Raw genomic sequence first — 14,749 nt, 5'->3', positions numbered from 1 at the left:
ACGGCGTAGAAACCAAGTGGAAAATCATTCAGTACTTTTGATTTCTTTTAACTAATAATTTTTAAACACGAAAAAAAAAAAAATCTTCCGACGAGTGAAAAAATTTTTGGAACTGATTTTCTTTTTAATGTTTTTCCTGAATTTTACTTCAGATTAATGAAAAAGACATTAGTGAATATTAGTATGTCAAACAAAAGTAAAACAATATGAATATTAAGAAAAATGAAAAAGACATGAGTTAAACCTATAAGGAAAAATATGATGATAGAAAATGGGAAGATAAACAGTAACCGAGATTTGTCTCGAATGCTAAGCATGTTAGTATGTTTTACATAAGATAGCATCTTTATTTTCAGAATAAATTAAGTAACTTCTTTGTTCTTTCATAATTTGTCACCGTTTGCTCAAAAATACATCTTGATTTTGGAAAAAAAAAAAAAAAAAGATTACATTTCAAAAATTCAATCTGTTACTTTTTTTTTTAAAGTTACGCATTACTGCTCTATTGATCAAAACCGTTTTTAAAACTGAAACTCTAGCTCTCTAGCTTAGTTATTAAAAATCTATACAGCTAAACCTTTGATCAGCACTGAACTTTAATGTATTGTGTGTTAACTATTTTATCAGTTGTCATCTTTATTTAGAACAGCATCTTTCTCCTGTTATTATTATTTTTTCATGTACAAATCAACGATTTGAATAATTTTCTCTGTTATTACGTTCACTCACGTGTGTGTTAGCACTCCGTAGTCACTGTTCGATGGCACTTCATTAGTAAATTGTAACTGGATTATATTGCAAAGAGTCCAAAATTTTCACTTTTGAAAACTGTCCATTTGAAAAAAAAAAATATCGCATTTAAAAAAATTTTGAAGACTTTTCTACGTTCTTCGGTTTTTAATTTAGAGCATGCTTCCTTTATTTAAAATCATTCAGCCTTTTCCTCTCGTCACTCATTTTCATTTGACTCCAAGCCTTAATATTAAGAGAAAACAATTTTTAAATAGTAATAATGTTAAACAGGAAATAAACGTCAATCACTTAAAAGACCAGTACTGAATAAACTTTAGTAAAGTACTAAAAATCTTAGTCAAACTCCAATCTTGTTGTGGCTAAACGCAACGATGCTTTCTGAAATCGACACCCGCTTATCGTTTTCACTTACCGTTTTACGCTGATCTATTACCATGATTGAAAATCATTTGATTTTCATAAGATGTGTAAAAAAAGTAATCGTTAATGAATTACAAAAAAAAAAAAAAAATGTCTCTGTGAAAAATGAAAGATTGCTAATACTTTACTTTCAAGAATAACAAATTAATTTAAAAGTGTGTGGTAAAAGCAAAACTTGCCGTCCCTGAAAATTTGGCCGCCCTAGGCAGCTGCCTACTCTGCCTATTTGGAAATCGGGCCTTGCGGAAAAGTCATTTGTGACGCCCCCCTGTTCATACACTGATTATTTTGGAATAAAGACATGAAAACAAGACAGCAATAAGTTTTTTATTCATTTCTTTAAAAAGGACGGCAATTTCAAATTAAAAATACAAACATTATAACTCATAAATAGCTTTCATAAACAGATGAGAGCGAATGCAAACGCCATCCGCTAATTCTATATGTAACAACGCCCAATAATAAAAATAATATTTCAATAGACAAATTATTCATTACACAAGCTCGACATAATGTTTCTTCAGATATTTATTTCATTTTATAATTGCTAAAAAGTATTGCTATAAATCTCGCATTCCATCACAGATTTTCAGGGCGATTCTCGAAAAATTGTCATGTGCGCAACGCTAAGTTATTTATTTTTTCCATCTCACCAAAGCCTTCAAAAAATAATGCTGTTGTAGAAAAATGCATGCTTTAATATACTATCAAAGTATAAGAGTTAATCCCATATTTAATTAATAGTTACTTGAATAAAATAAAAACTTAACGTTACGCACAAGACATTTTTTCGAGAATCGCCCTTCAACCTTTCCACAAAATAAATTACCCTAGTATATTTCTACCACCAAGCTACAATTGAAGTTAGTGTCGAAGAGATAGAATTTAATTAAAGTTTAGCTGTAATCGTTCATATATTAAGCATTTAGAAAAATTACAACACACTGTTATTAACGGTTTGATTAAATACCCTACAGTGATTGAAATGTATCAGTTGAACTATATTAGATTGGTTTTAATTTCAGTTAAATGCACATTTGATGTATTCCTTTAAACATTTTCTAATGAAGCAGAACTTCGTGTTTTATGCTTGGTCCAATTCGGTAACGCACTTACGCAGTCCCAAATATAGTGCTACCAACAGATTTTGAGTCACACAAAATATACCGCCAGCTCCGTCATTCCATGCGAGAACTACACTTAGAACTCATTCATTCACATACAGTTATTTTTCTAGTTTTTCTGAAAACATCATTTTATAAAAGAACGGGTATTCAAGAATCATGTGTCTTTGAAAAAGTAAAAAAAAAAAAAAAAAAAAAGCTCATGAAATTTGCATTCAAACCATACATAAAATTAAAAGACTACTTTAACAAGTTTTTTAAACTTTCGAAAAATTAATAGAATGACTGCAATGGATATAGAATGAATGAAATTCACTACGCGATTCCCCCCCCCCCCTTCCGATACCATTTTATTAAATGCAGTAGATCCTCGTTTTACGCGCGGATTATGTTCCACGGAAATGCCGCGTGAAACGAAACCGCGTAAATTGAGACTTAATAATAGTGTCAACATAGGAGTTAGGTTACGCAGATGAGGAAAAAAATCCGTTCTAGTGACAGATAAATATATATGAGTTTAATGTGAACTTATTCCAATACATAAGCACAACGTGCATAAAGAAAACATGAATTAACTTAGTGCTCATTAAAAAGATCTGTTTATGTTACTTTTTTTTGCATACAATTAAAAAAAAACTCTAGTTTCGATGTGAGGCATTAACGCTTCCATGATCATTCGCTTAATCTGCATGACGAGATCTTCCTTCACTAATAAATCAGATCATTTGTCATTGTCCAGGAATGTCTCAAAATTTGTCATTGATGTTCTCATTGGTTTTGTCTCTCACTTTTAAAAATTCTTCCGGCGAATTCTAAATTGTGCGAGTTTAATAACTTTACTTCTGGAAAATGCTCTGAAACCAATCGCAAAAAATTTTCCCAGTTGCGAAAATTCGCTAATTAGCACGTCAAAATGCAGATTATTACTTCTCATCTACAATCTCAGGAGTTGGGATTTTGAAAGAGACGGAAATTTTACCTGTTTGTAATGCCGCATCCGCGTAAAATAAAATAAAGATATCAAATCTTAAACCGCGTATAATCGAAACCGCGAAAAATAAACCCGCGTAAAATGAGAGTCTACTGTATTAATTTAATACATTCGATACACTATTTTAATACTTTCGATTTAGCAATATGCACAAGAAACGCGTTCAAAAATTTTGGAAACGGGGGACGCATTGATTCCTATGGCAATAAATTGATTTTTGACATTTTATTCGTATGCATCGGGGTCTTCAAAAATCGGAGGTTGAAAACATGCAATACCCTGTATGAGAGACCGCCGGAAATCTATTTCTCGAATGGAAAGTTCTTGCAAAAAGAGCTATTTAGTTGAATTCTGAATATAATATTCGTACTCAATAAGGCAGAAAATAGTTGAGAAACTGAAAGTACTTTGATAAATATTACTAAAAATATTTGCTTAAATACCAGGATTTCTCAGACCCCATGTTCAAAATATAATTACTTGATTTATCAAAATTTCCCAATTTCTCTCTTTTTGAAATAGATTGCAATTACATATTGCAACCATTCAAACTATGCGTTGACAACTCAATATGCAAGTTAAATATCACTTGTTTTTACTCATTTATTAACATGAATTTTATTATATCCGCTTTCCCAAAATTCAGAGGCTTTTCTTTTTAAATAACCCTTGTTTAAAGCGAAATTTCAACATTACTTTTCTTGTGGAGTTGAAATTTCGCAGTTAGATTCGTGTAATTTAGTTTTTGACTAAATTAATATAAGGTTTAAAATAGCGGAATAAAAATATTCTTTTATGAAGCGCGATTATATCCAGATTTTAAAACAGATTAATCAATCCGCGGCAAACAGACGCATATTTTACTGATTGAAACTTTTTTTTTTTACGTCAAAGTTTGGTCCCCCAAGTTTTGATGTCAGTTATAAAATTTCTAACCGATTCGAAAATTTGGAAAAAATATATATATATTTAACAAATTCCTATAGCTCTTTCACACAGTGATAGAAGCATAAGAAAAAAAGTTCACTTCCCTTCCCCCAGTCCTCCACCTCTCCCGTAGATAATAAATCATCATGGAGATTTATTATCTTGAAGCAGTGTGCAATGAATAAAATATCATGTAAAAAATCCGCTTTTTTTTTAACTCTCTTATTAACCAACAAATATAGAAAATCTGCTATTTCATTAACTCTCATGTTAAATAATAAATATAGAAGAACTGAAAGACATAATAATCGCGTCAGTTTTAATAATCACAACAGAATACAGTTTGTTTTGATTTCTCATGCGATCTCAATCAACTTTTTGGTTTTCATACCGCAATTAAGTGTTCCATACGTAAGTTCCATCCCTCATAGATTAGACAACCAAGCAAAATTTAATAATCTATAATTTAAGTTCAGGATACAGAGCTGTCATTACCGATAAGACACACACAAAAAAAAAAAAAAAAAAAGAAAAAGAAAAAATTTAAAGAAATAGTAATTTTCCTGCAGAACAAAAATGCTCTGCGGGAACTTAACTTTCAAGAATCCAAGTGATGGGAAATGGCAAAAAAAAAAAAAAAAAAATGAAACACTACAAAATATTTTTCAATAAATAAAATTTTTACTCATATCAAACAAAAGTGAAACAATAGTCTTAAAACTTTCTGAAAATTTATGAGAACCCAAATTAAAAATCTTTTTGTAACAATATTAATTTCTCATTTATGTTATGCAGTGGTGCCCAAGCTACGGCCCCGCGGGACATGTGGGATCTGTGAATCTGATTCTTGTAGCCCGCTGTTTTGGTTAATTTCACAAATTGAAAACTATGTTCTGTGCTTTTCCGAAGCAACAGATCACATCAATTAATTCAAAACAGATAGAAACTTTGTATTATTTAAAAAGCATGTAGTAATGATAACAACAATTCTCGGGTTCATTTTTTTTCCTTGTCCATGTATAGCCGTGCACTATAGAGAAAAAAAATAGACATATTTAAATTTTATAAGTGTTCTGGCCCGGAACCTTTATCTTAACATCGTCGGCAACATGCCAAACTATCCGATGTGAAAATTGACACTTTTTAGGAGAGCCAAAACAATATTTTTTTTTCCACCTGAAGTGTTTAGTTATTTTTAATGTTAAAATTTTTATTGATAACTTTAAGTGTAAAACTCGTTTTATGCAGATATAACCAGTAAGTAGCCTTTTTTTGAGTATTATGGAAAATCATTGAGTTTGAAAAACCTGATTCCTGATTTTTTGCATTCGTTAGTTTAGCATGGTCCTGATGACATGAGGTGTAGGCCTGAGGTAAAGAAAGATTGGACAACACTGTTTTAATGTATTTAAATATGAATATTAATTCTCACTGAAATGCGGAAAGTTAATGAACTATTTAAAATTTGCTTTCCAGAGAAGTACCCGGTGATCATCTATCCTTGGGGCAAACGTAACCTGGCCGTAATTCTTTGATTATTAGGACCTGCGTTGCTTTCACAATGCTACCAGGTTAGGTTTGGCTCAACTATAGTCAACGCCTACGATGAATTATTCACAAAATTCCCTTTTTGAGGTAAATTTGTCGATTCTAGCAAAATAAAACCGAAACATAAAGCAGCATCTCGATCCTGATTAATAGTCAATAGAGCCGTTTCGATGGACACTTTCGACCTTGGAAAAAAACCTGCTTTTCACCGCATTCCGGTAATTTGCGGGGTATATGTGAATTTATTCTCCTCCTGCTTGCTGCTGGAGAGTAAAGCGTGATTTTACCCAGAATGCATTACGCGAAAACAAGTTCGTCTACTAGCCGCTAAGGATGCTGTGTAAAAAACCGTTTTCTGTGGTACAATGGAAAACCTCTTTTTACATGGAAACGGGGAATTTTTCAATCGTTTTTTTTGCGGAGCCAGAGCTGGGATTTACCGGGTCGAAAAGTGTGTTGTGAACGCGGCTAATGAATTATGATCGTACTAAACTTGACAATCATTTAAGCAAAAGAGCAACGATCGGCTGTACAACTTCCACAATGTTACATATACAAGTCCCGACAATGAAATGACAGTAAAAACACGCTTTTCAAACGTATTTACAAGTTAGTATTCCAGAAAAGAAGGTTAAAATGAGTGACAAGAACGAAGCGGCCCTTTGCAAACTTGCTGTGTTGCTACCAGTACATTTCTCGAAGTACTCAGAGCAGACTTCCTCCGAAAGTGAGCCACCCAGCCTCAGAGCAATGCTGTCAACGAGCTTCAGATGTGCCATCCCGGCACTGTTCTTGAGTTTCCCATCACCATTCTCAGGCAACGTCTATAGCCATCAAAGGAACTAAAATAATAAAAGGAGAATTAAAAATATTTGTGAAAATGAGACGCTCCAGTGGCTAATACGAGCAGTGGCGGATCCAGACGATCTTGTCGGGAGGGGCGATTGAGTAATGTACTAAGGGAGGGGAGGGGGGACTAATGAAAATAAAATTTTAAAAAAGTTCAAGAACTGAAGCCTGTTTTTTTTTTATATGTCTTCCAATAATGTGTATCGTTCAAAGAGTTTGAATGAAAGTTATAAGTGTTTCGAGTACCCAGAATAAAAAGGTTGAAAAAAAAAAAAAAAAAATTTCTACTAATATATTCTGGATCTATTATCTAAATCCCTTCAACTTTTGATTCGTTTGAGGATTCGTGACGTTTTTACAGTAGATATTCAGGTTCTTAATTGTACTTATTTTTCCTTTATAGAAGAAAGGTTGCAGTATTAAGATGCATCTCTTTGTACCAGTTTTCGTTCGAACACAATGAAAATACAAAATTACATTTGTAAATACAATTTGAATATAGTTATGGATTTGTTTGTTGATTGCGTTGTTTAATATTCGCGAATAAGTAGGAGTGTTTGCAGGCTCTCCCCCGAACATTTTTGTTAGGAACGCATCTTTAGACTATTTGGTGGTTAATAAGAGGAAAAGAGGTTTGTAGATCCCTTTCCGGAATTTTTTTAAATTTAAGGGTGTATTTTCGAAAACGCATTTGTTTGCTATCTTTATTTTCTTGAAGGGAAAGGATGAGATTCATCAATTCTGCCCAGTCGTTTTATGATATTAGAGCTTCAAAATTGCAATTTTAGATATCTTTAGCATTGCTAAAAACCAGGAGTCGGTTTTGAAAATGGAGTCCTAAAAACGCAATTGTAGGCCATCTTTGAAGATGTAGCAAAACACATGGGGTTCAGAACTTTTCCCCAGAAACTTTTCAGTGTAAGAGTTCCAAAAACGCTGTTCTAAACTATCTTTGAATGATGTTGAAAGATGAAAAAAGAAGGACATGGGGGGCTCCTTTCCGAATTTTTTCGAAATTGAAGTTCTGAATACGCAGTCGCAGGGTTCACCGATATATATCATATATCACGATATATATCCGATATTTATTTTGAAAATATGATATTTTGATATTTTCGATATATTCTTTTTTTCAACTACAGTATCTTCAATATAAAAATTACATTATTCATAGCAATATTGTTCATTTATTATTAAAAATAACCAAAAAGTTAAGTAGTAAAACCTGTAAAGTTGACCACCTTTGTAAGTTGACCACCTGTCTATGTTGACCGCTTTTGTCAGGAACGGAATTAGTCCTATCTTATATAATGAAGGAAAACCTCTGTAACTTGACCACCTCTCTATCTTGACCACCTGTCTATCTTGACCACTAATGAACACCAAGTTTGGATTGGAGTATTGTAAAAAACCCCTTTGTAAGTGGACCAATTGTTTATTTTTTAAAATTTTATTTAGCAAATTATTTTTTTATTATTATTTTTTTTAAGCTTTCCAAAAATATTTCTGATGCCAGACCAGCATTTTACCAACTAAATGAAACAGCGGCATAACTAAACCTCCTTTTTAGTTTAACCACATGGGAAAACTACTAAGAACCCTTTTATTCTCCAAACTTGTTTTTCTTCTGTTGTTAAGCGAAAAAATTCGTAATTTTTGATTAGCTACAAATTTTTAGGAATTATTTATATAAAATAAGTAACTTTTCATAAACAATAAGGCTTTTTTTTTTTTTTTTTTGATCAATTTACTGAAATTTTAAATTTGCACGACACATTATACGTCATTCTGGGAAAATAATCTCTAAAATATTTGAATAACATCTTAAATTATTGTTTCAAAGTAATGCTAAACAATGAAAGTGAGTTAAACAGAAAGAGTAGGTGTCAATTGCAAGAATTACAAAAGGTGTCATGGTGCAAGAATTCCAAAAAAAAAAAAAAAAAAAAATCACTACCCCCTTTATAAGTTGACCACCTGTCTAAGTTGACCACCAAAGTACTAAACCGCAAGTGGTCAACTTACACAGGTTTCATTGTACTACATTTTTATGAGTATTAATACATCATTAATGCAGCATTCTTTTTTATTTTATGTTCATTCATTTATCAGTAATATTACAATTTTGATTCATATTAAAAGTACATAGTTAAATATTACATGTTGGTAAGAAAAAAAGAAATGTCTTATGACTGTGCAGCGACAGATGCATATTTTTTATTTCTGAATCATATAACTGTGTAAAAGTAGCTAACAGAAGAAAAATGAGTGAAACAGCTATTGCTAAAGTAACTCCGTTATACTCAAAAAATCAGTAATCCAACGTCAGAAAGCACAAATATTTGAAGATATTGCAGACACGTGTTTCGGTGTTACAAGGAACACCTTTTTCAATATGACTTTTCATCCAGAAGCTCACATTTCTTTGCATTGAAAAAGGTGTTCCTTGTAACACCGAAACACGTGTCTGCAATATCTTCAAATATTTGTGCTTTCTGACGTTGGATTACTGATTTTTTGAATTTTCAGCACAAAGGTATTTATTCGTTATAACTCCGTTATAATTGATAAAAATGCAAAATGAAATATCAGATATAAATAATGAAAGAAACCCCTTAATTTTAAGTTTACATATTGTGACAGTAATAATATAAGAAAATAAAGAGTGATTTTAGGATGCATTTACTATTTGAAGACTTCAGTTTTTGCCGATTGAAAATATCGGATACATATCAAAATATCCGATGTATATCAAAACATCAGATATTTTCGAATTCTGCGCAGTCGTAATAATCCATCTTTTATGACGCAGTGGGAGGAACTATTCATCGGGGGGGGGGGGGGGTCAAGAGCTATTCCTCAATTTTTCGATATTGAAGCTTCTAAAACGTAATGTCAGTGGATCTTCATTAATGTTAGAGGCTCGGAATCGGGGGGCCTCTCCCCTGGAATTTTTTCGGAGATTGAAGTTCTAAAAACGTAATTGAAGACCCTCATTAACGACATTTTCGAAAAAGTTTTCGATTCCGGCGAATTTTTCGAAATTGAAGCTTCAAAAATTCAAAATTTTTGCCGATCTTCGATGACATTGGAGAGAATGGGTTGAGGGAAATATTTGGAAATTCGTAAAAATACAGTTGCAGGGCGATTTTTCGTGATGTGTTGGGGGGGGGGGGGGGGAGTTTGGTGACCTTTTCACGGAAATTTTTCGAATTTACAAACCTTTTGGGGAGCGGCGATCACCCCAATCGCCCCCCCTCCCCCTGTGGCTCCACCACTGAATATAAGTACAAAACAAGAAAGAAAATTTTAAACTGTCAGACAGATATAACCGAACAATTTGATTTGCACTAGGGATATTTACATCCTAAATGATACCTTGCATTGCCATAGACCCAATCTCGTACGCCTCACTAGGAAACCGTACGATAGTGCTATAATGAAAAATAAGCAAATAAATAAAATAAAAAATTTGAGGGAGCATAAATAAAACATATTTCTGGTTCTGGATGCTCAAATTATTTACCCTCGTGTCTCCGTTACCGAAATATAAGGTCACTAGAATGTGCGGGATTTACCACTTTCATTGAGAATCCTCGATCGAGTAACGCTCTAACGTCATCAACAATGAAACTCGCGTCATAGCATGATAATTTGATAATATTTTTTGACAATGTTTGACACGTAAGGAAATGCGCTTATTTTGACAAGACTAAACTGGATCCGGTAATTCAACTGTTTTGCTGGTAAGATTGTCATTTTAGGAGAATGAGAGAAACGAAAAAGTGGTTAAAATGAACGTTATCTACTGGAGTTTTGTTTAATTCGTTGGAGTTAGGGTTTAAATTTCAACTATCAAGTTATCCCCAAACAGGCAATTGCTTCGTTCGAATGTGGAAGCAATTTTCACCCGTCATACCTTGACGGGCGATTCTCTAGTAAGATAGAAGCCATGCCGAAAAAGCTTCACTTTTGAATACAATGTCTGTAGATGAAAGAATGTACATGCTTTAGTTTCTCAGAAGTTTTTGGTCAAAAAATTAAATCAAACGTGATGAAAACATTACGTGTAGCATATGCGAGCATTTGGAACATCTTTAGTTAATTCCCGATGTCTATATGTTCTTTACCATTTGGGTGGAACTAGTGATTGCAGTACCGGTATACCGGTATTTCGAGCAATTAAACAATTTCGTAAAACCGGTATTAGTTGAGGTAAAAATACCAATATTTTCGGTATTAGCTGGAAAACAGTGAATTTCAGTTACTTTCAATTAAAGAATTTTCCTATTATCCTATGAAATACCTACTTATATTTTAAATGTATATTTCTTTTTCCATGATACAGAACCAAAGTCAATCTAATGATGTAAAAATTTGGCTTCAAAAGCACGCACAAATAAAATATCATTACAGAAAATTAGCGGTAAGATCAAAATATTATTGTCTTTACTAGATGGTGGGGACGAATCACATTTTCGTGCCTATTTTATGTATCATGTTTTTTAGTCCTTTCCATTTTCCTGATCACTCCCTTTTCCTTTTGTGAAAGTTGATTTTATGTGTAATTTTGAATGCATTTATCTTATAAACAATTTATTCCAGTCATCAATTACAGTAATACTTAATGGTTTCTTTTTTTAATTATTTGTCTCAACTGTACTAAATTTTGACAAAAACTTTTTCTTGCTAGCATAAATGATAATTTGTTGTCACCAGGTATTGGTTTATTGTCCTGTCTTGCTATTTGGCTTTTCTACTTGGCAAAATAATGTTTCGAAATCATACAGTGCATTGAAAGTTTACAAAGAGGTAAAGCATAAACAATGGAAACCTATTTTCAGGTATTTACAAAATTATAATTGTGAAGAATTTTGAAAAGAAAGCGAAAACGAATAAAAGAAACTAACACGATCAAATTTAGTCAAGTTTATCGTAAATTTCAAACCGTAGGTCTAATAAAAAGCAAACACAAATCTCTCCTGCTCAAGAGGAAAATGATATTAACATTGGAAAGGTATCACCTCTCGGAAAAAAATTAAAACTAACTATAATTTTTTTTTTTTAAATAATAAAAATTCATACAATACAAAAGAAACACACACATAAGGATTTATCCAAAGATAACACGCAAGAGAACGAATTTTTCCGCAATGAGGGGACTTTGGACAATTAGAGGAGGTATATCGCGCAATGTTAACAGCATTACCGACCTGCGTGAATTCAGAAAGAGTATTTTCAACTGCATGAAAGTCGAGCACAAAAAATGAGTTCCAGGCTTAGAGACAATTCAGTAGATGCATTATGTTTTTTACTATTATTGATTTTTATTGTGACATTTGTTCCTTCATTTTATATTTCTTCACAAAACGTTTTCATAAATTGTACAATTTTTGTACAAAATTATGAAATGTGGCAACGAAACAATATGTTTTCAAGCACTTTTTGAGAAATTTCAAATGCCGGTATTCCGGTATCACGTTTTATAAATACCGAATACCGTTATTGGTTTTTTGGTCCGGTATTGCAATCCCTAAGTGCAACAGAGAGTTATCGAATTCTCTTGAGGTGTGCCGAAAATGTGTAGCCGTGAGATCGCGCTGCTGTTATTTGCAGTAATTTTTACACTACACATACTTTGAGCTTTATATTTGAAAAACAGAAGGAATGGCTAGCAATCCAAACGTACCGCAGGAAGTATGAAGAGTTAAATTACTGTAAAAAAAATTTCGTGGTATAGTATATTCCAATCTAAGTTGGCACTGAAGGGAAAGGTACGAGATGTGTTACTCCGCGATGAGAAGTAAGTTCTAGTAAATTTGGAGGTTTAAACGGGTGTAAATTCCCAAATGATGTGAAAAAAATAGAGAATGTATGTGGTTGAGACATATAGTTGAAGTTGTTGTGTGTTAAATATACTTAATTTATAAGAATTTGATTACGAAAGGAAAATCAAAGCGCCGTAACTCGACTTTGTCTTGGCGAAGACTTGAGTTTTCAAGGTTAACCTTGGGCGGGCTTCCTGTGGAACGGCAAACCCCCCAGAACTCGTTTCTCCCCACTTCGCATGCGCCCAAGGAAAAACATCTGATTGTCATTATGACTCTTGAAAGAACTCTCCTTATTGTGGTCAAAGCATTTCTGCCTGGTCTTTTTTCTCATTTATGCTTTCCATCGTTATTTCCAAGCAATTGAATACATTTTTAAAAACAGTTTTCGTGAGTAAGAAATAAAAAAATGAAATGAAAATATTAATTTTCAATTATTTACTTGCTGCAATTACAAATACAATGGGATTTTTTTTTCTTTGAATTCGAGATTTATTTTACTTGGTAGTTTTAAATAGCTTTCGTTTCTTACATAATGAGCCCAAACTTCAAGAAAATTATTGTGAAAAAATGAAAAGAAACCCGAATTTTGTTTGAATGTAACGAATACTTGTTGTGTACAAATCCTTGCTACGGCAAAAGTCGTTTTTTTCTTCTTTTCTTTTTTGGATCGTTTGAAAAGTTTATGGAGGAAAAAATATAATGCTCTTACACACGTATGTACAGATTCACTATTACAAATTTACACCGATGAACTGCTGGATGAAGAAGTTTTACTTTTTCACTTTAAATTTGAAACATACACATCTCCCTTGAAATACGAAATTAATTCGCCCCACCCTCCCCAGGTTTAGAACCCCTGCCTTAAATTAATTTTTTATATTAAGTAAATTTACTCACTCCCAAAATATACCTATAAAGTAGGCTACATTAACTACGCTAAGGGTTAGTAAAATAATTTTTAATAAACTGAGTTTCGGGGTTAATCATATACTTTCACAGTCACGCAAAATTGAGAGCCATAACTTTTCTATTTGCACAAACCTCGATGCATTTTCGTTTATTATTTTTAACTTTTTTCATAAATAAGTTGAGCTTAAAATCGACCTTTTTTTTTTTTTTTTTTTGAAAAATTCAAAATTAATATCTTCTCTGAGCTCCGAAATGCAGTAATAGCTAATTGTTCCCATGAAGTTTCTAAATTTTTTTATTTGAATAAATTTTTTTAGAAAGGGCAATCTTTTTTTTTTTTTCGAAAACTGGTTATTTAATCTTGGATCTTCACCGTTATTACTAGAGTATAAAAGGAAAACGCGTGTACAGGGTTGAAGTATGTTATTTTAGATAATAAAACAACGCTGAGTTACACAAATTTGCCGAGAATTGCAGACAGGTGTTTCGGGGGGTTTCAAGGAACACCCAGTTTTAATGCAGAAAAGTGAGCACAATCTTTTTTTTTTTTTTTTTCTCGATGAAAAGTGGGATCCTTGAAACCTCAAAACAGGTGTCTGTAACGAATTATCATTGTTACATTTTCTTTAACTTTTCTGCACAAAGGTACTTCTTTGATTTATATACATATGTATAAAAAGACACAATGGCACCTTTTCCGAATTCCGAAGAAATGGTTGGCAATGGCACAGTTGGATTTTTAAATCAGAGGGATTATGGAAAATAATCTATAAACATTAAGAGTTCCTTTTTTGTTGCAAAAATTTAAACGAACTTAGGATGCATTTCTCAACTCCAGAGAGCAAGTCGAGTGCATGTGAAAAATTAAAGAGAAGTTATTCAAAACAGAGGTAAAGAATATGGGGGGTAACAAAGGTTGCAGATTATTTCAAATATGCAATCAATTTTGTCCCGAAAGCTAAGTTTTATTTTTAAATGGCAATTTCAGTTTAATTTAGTCATTTTTTCTGAAAGCACAAGTTGTAAAGAAGCTATAAATTTATATATACATAAGATATGGATAAGAGGAGGCACATATGGAATACCATCTCCATGTCAGAGGCAGGGTAAAAGATCCACTTCTTAACAAACTAATAAAATTGCAGGCAAGGACTGAAAATTAACATTTTTTTTTTTTTTTCGCTAAAGGCTTGTTGATGAACAGCCTTTAGCGAATTCTGAGGATCTGCAATAGAAAAACGAAGATGCGCTTTGGAGAACATGCATGATAGTTTTTCATTTGTTATACTTCTGAAAAGAACGCGGTTCTTTTCTATGCCTTTGGTACCCATTATTACTATGGATAAATGTTCACAGCTGTGTGCTAACGTTCTCCTTACATATATCAACTTCGGTCT

At 32.5% G+C, this 14,749-nt stretch overlaps 1 protein-coding gene across 1 annotated transcript in view; it reads right to left on the bottom strand.

Annotated features, from left to right (window-relative positions):
- Positions 1-2,897: 2,897 nt before the first annotated feature.
- Positions 2,898-14,749, bottom strand: part of LOC129216121 (uncharacterized) — an 81,917-nt gene continuing 70,065 nt past the window's right edge. The window contains exon 5 of the mRNA XM_054850277.1: positions 2,898-6,605. Within this exon, the coding sequence (XP_054706252.1) occupies positions 6,530-6,605 (76 nt within the window). The 3' untranslated portion in view covers positions 2,898-6,529. The remainder of the gene's footprint in view (positions 6,606-14,749) is intronic.

Source organism: Uloborus diversus, chromosome 2 (assembly GCF_026930045.1).
Source record: "Uloborus diversus isolate 005 chromosome 2, Udiv.v.3.1, whole genome shotgun sequence".
Classification (NCBI taxonomy): Eukaryota; Metazoa; Arthropoda; class Arachnida; order Araneae; family Uloboridae; genus Uloborus; species Uloborus diversus.
Note: the sequence above shows the minus strand (reverse complement) of the source record. Positions and strands in the feature narration are given on the sequence as shown.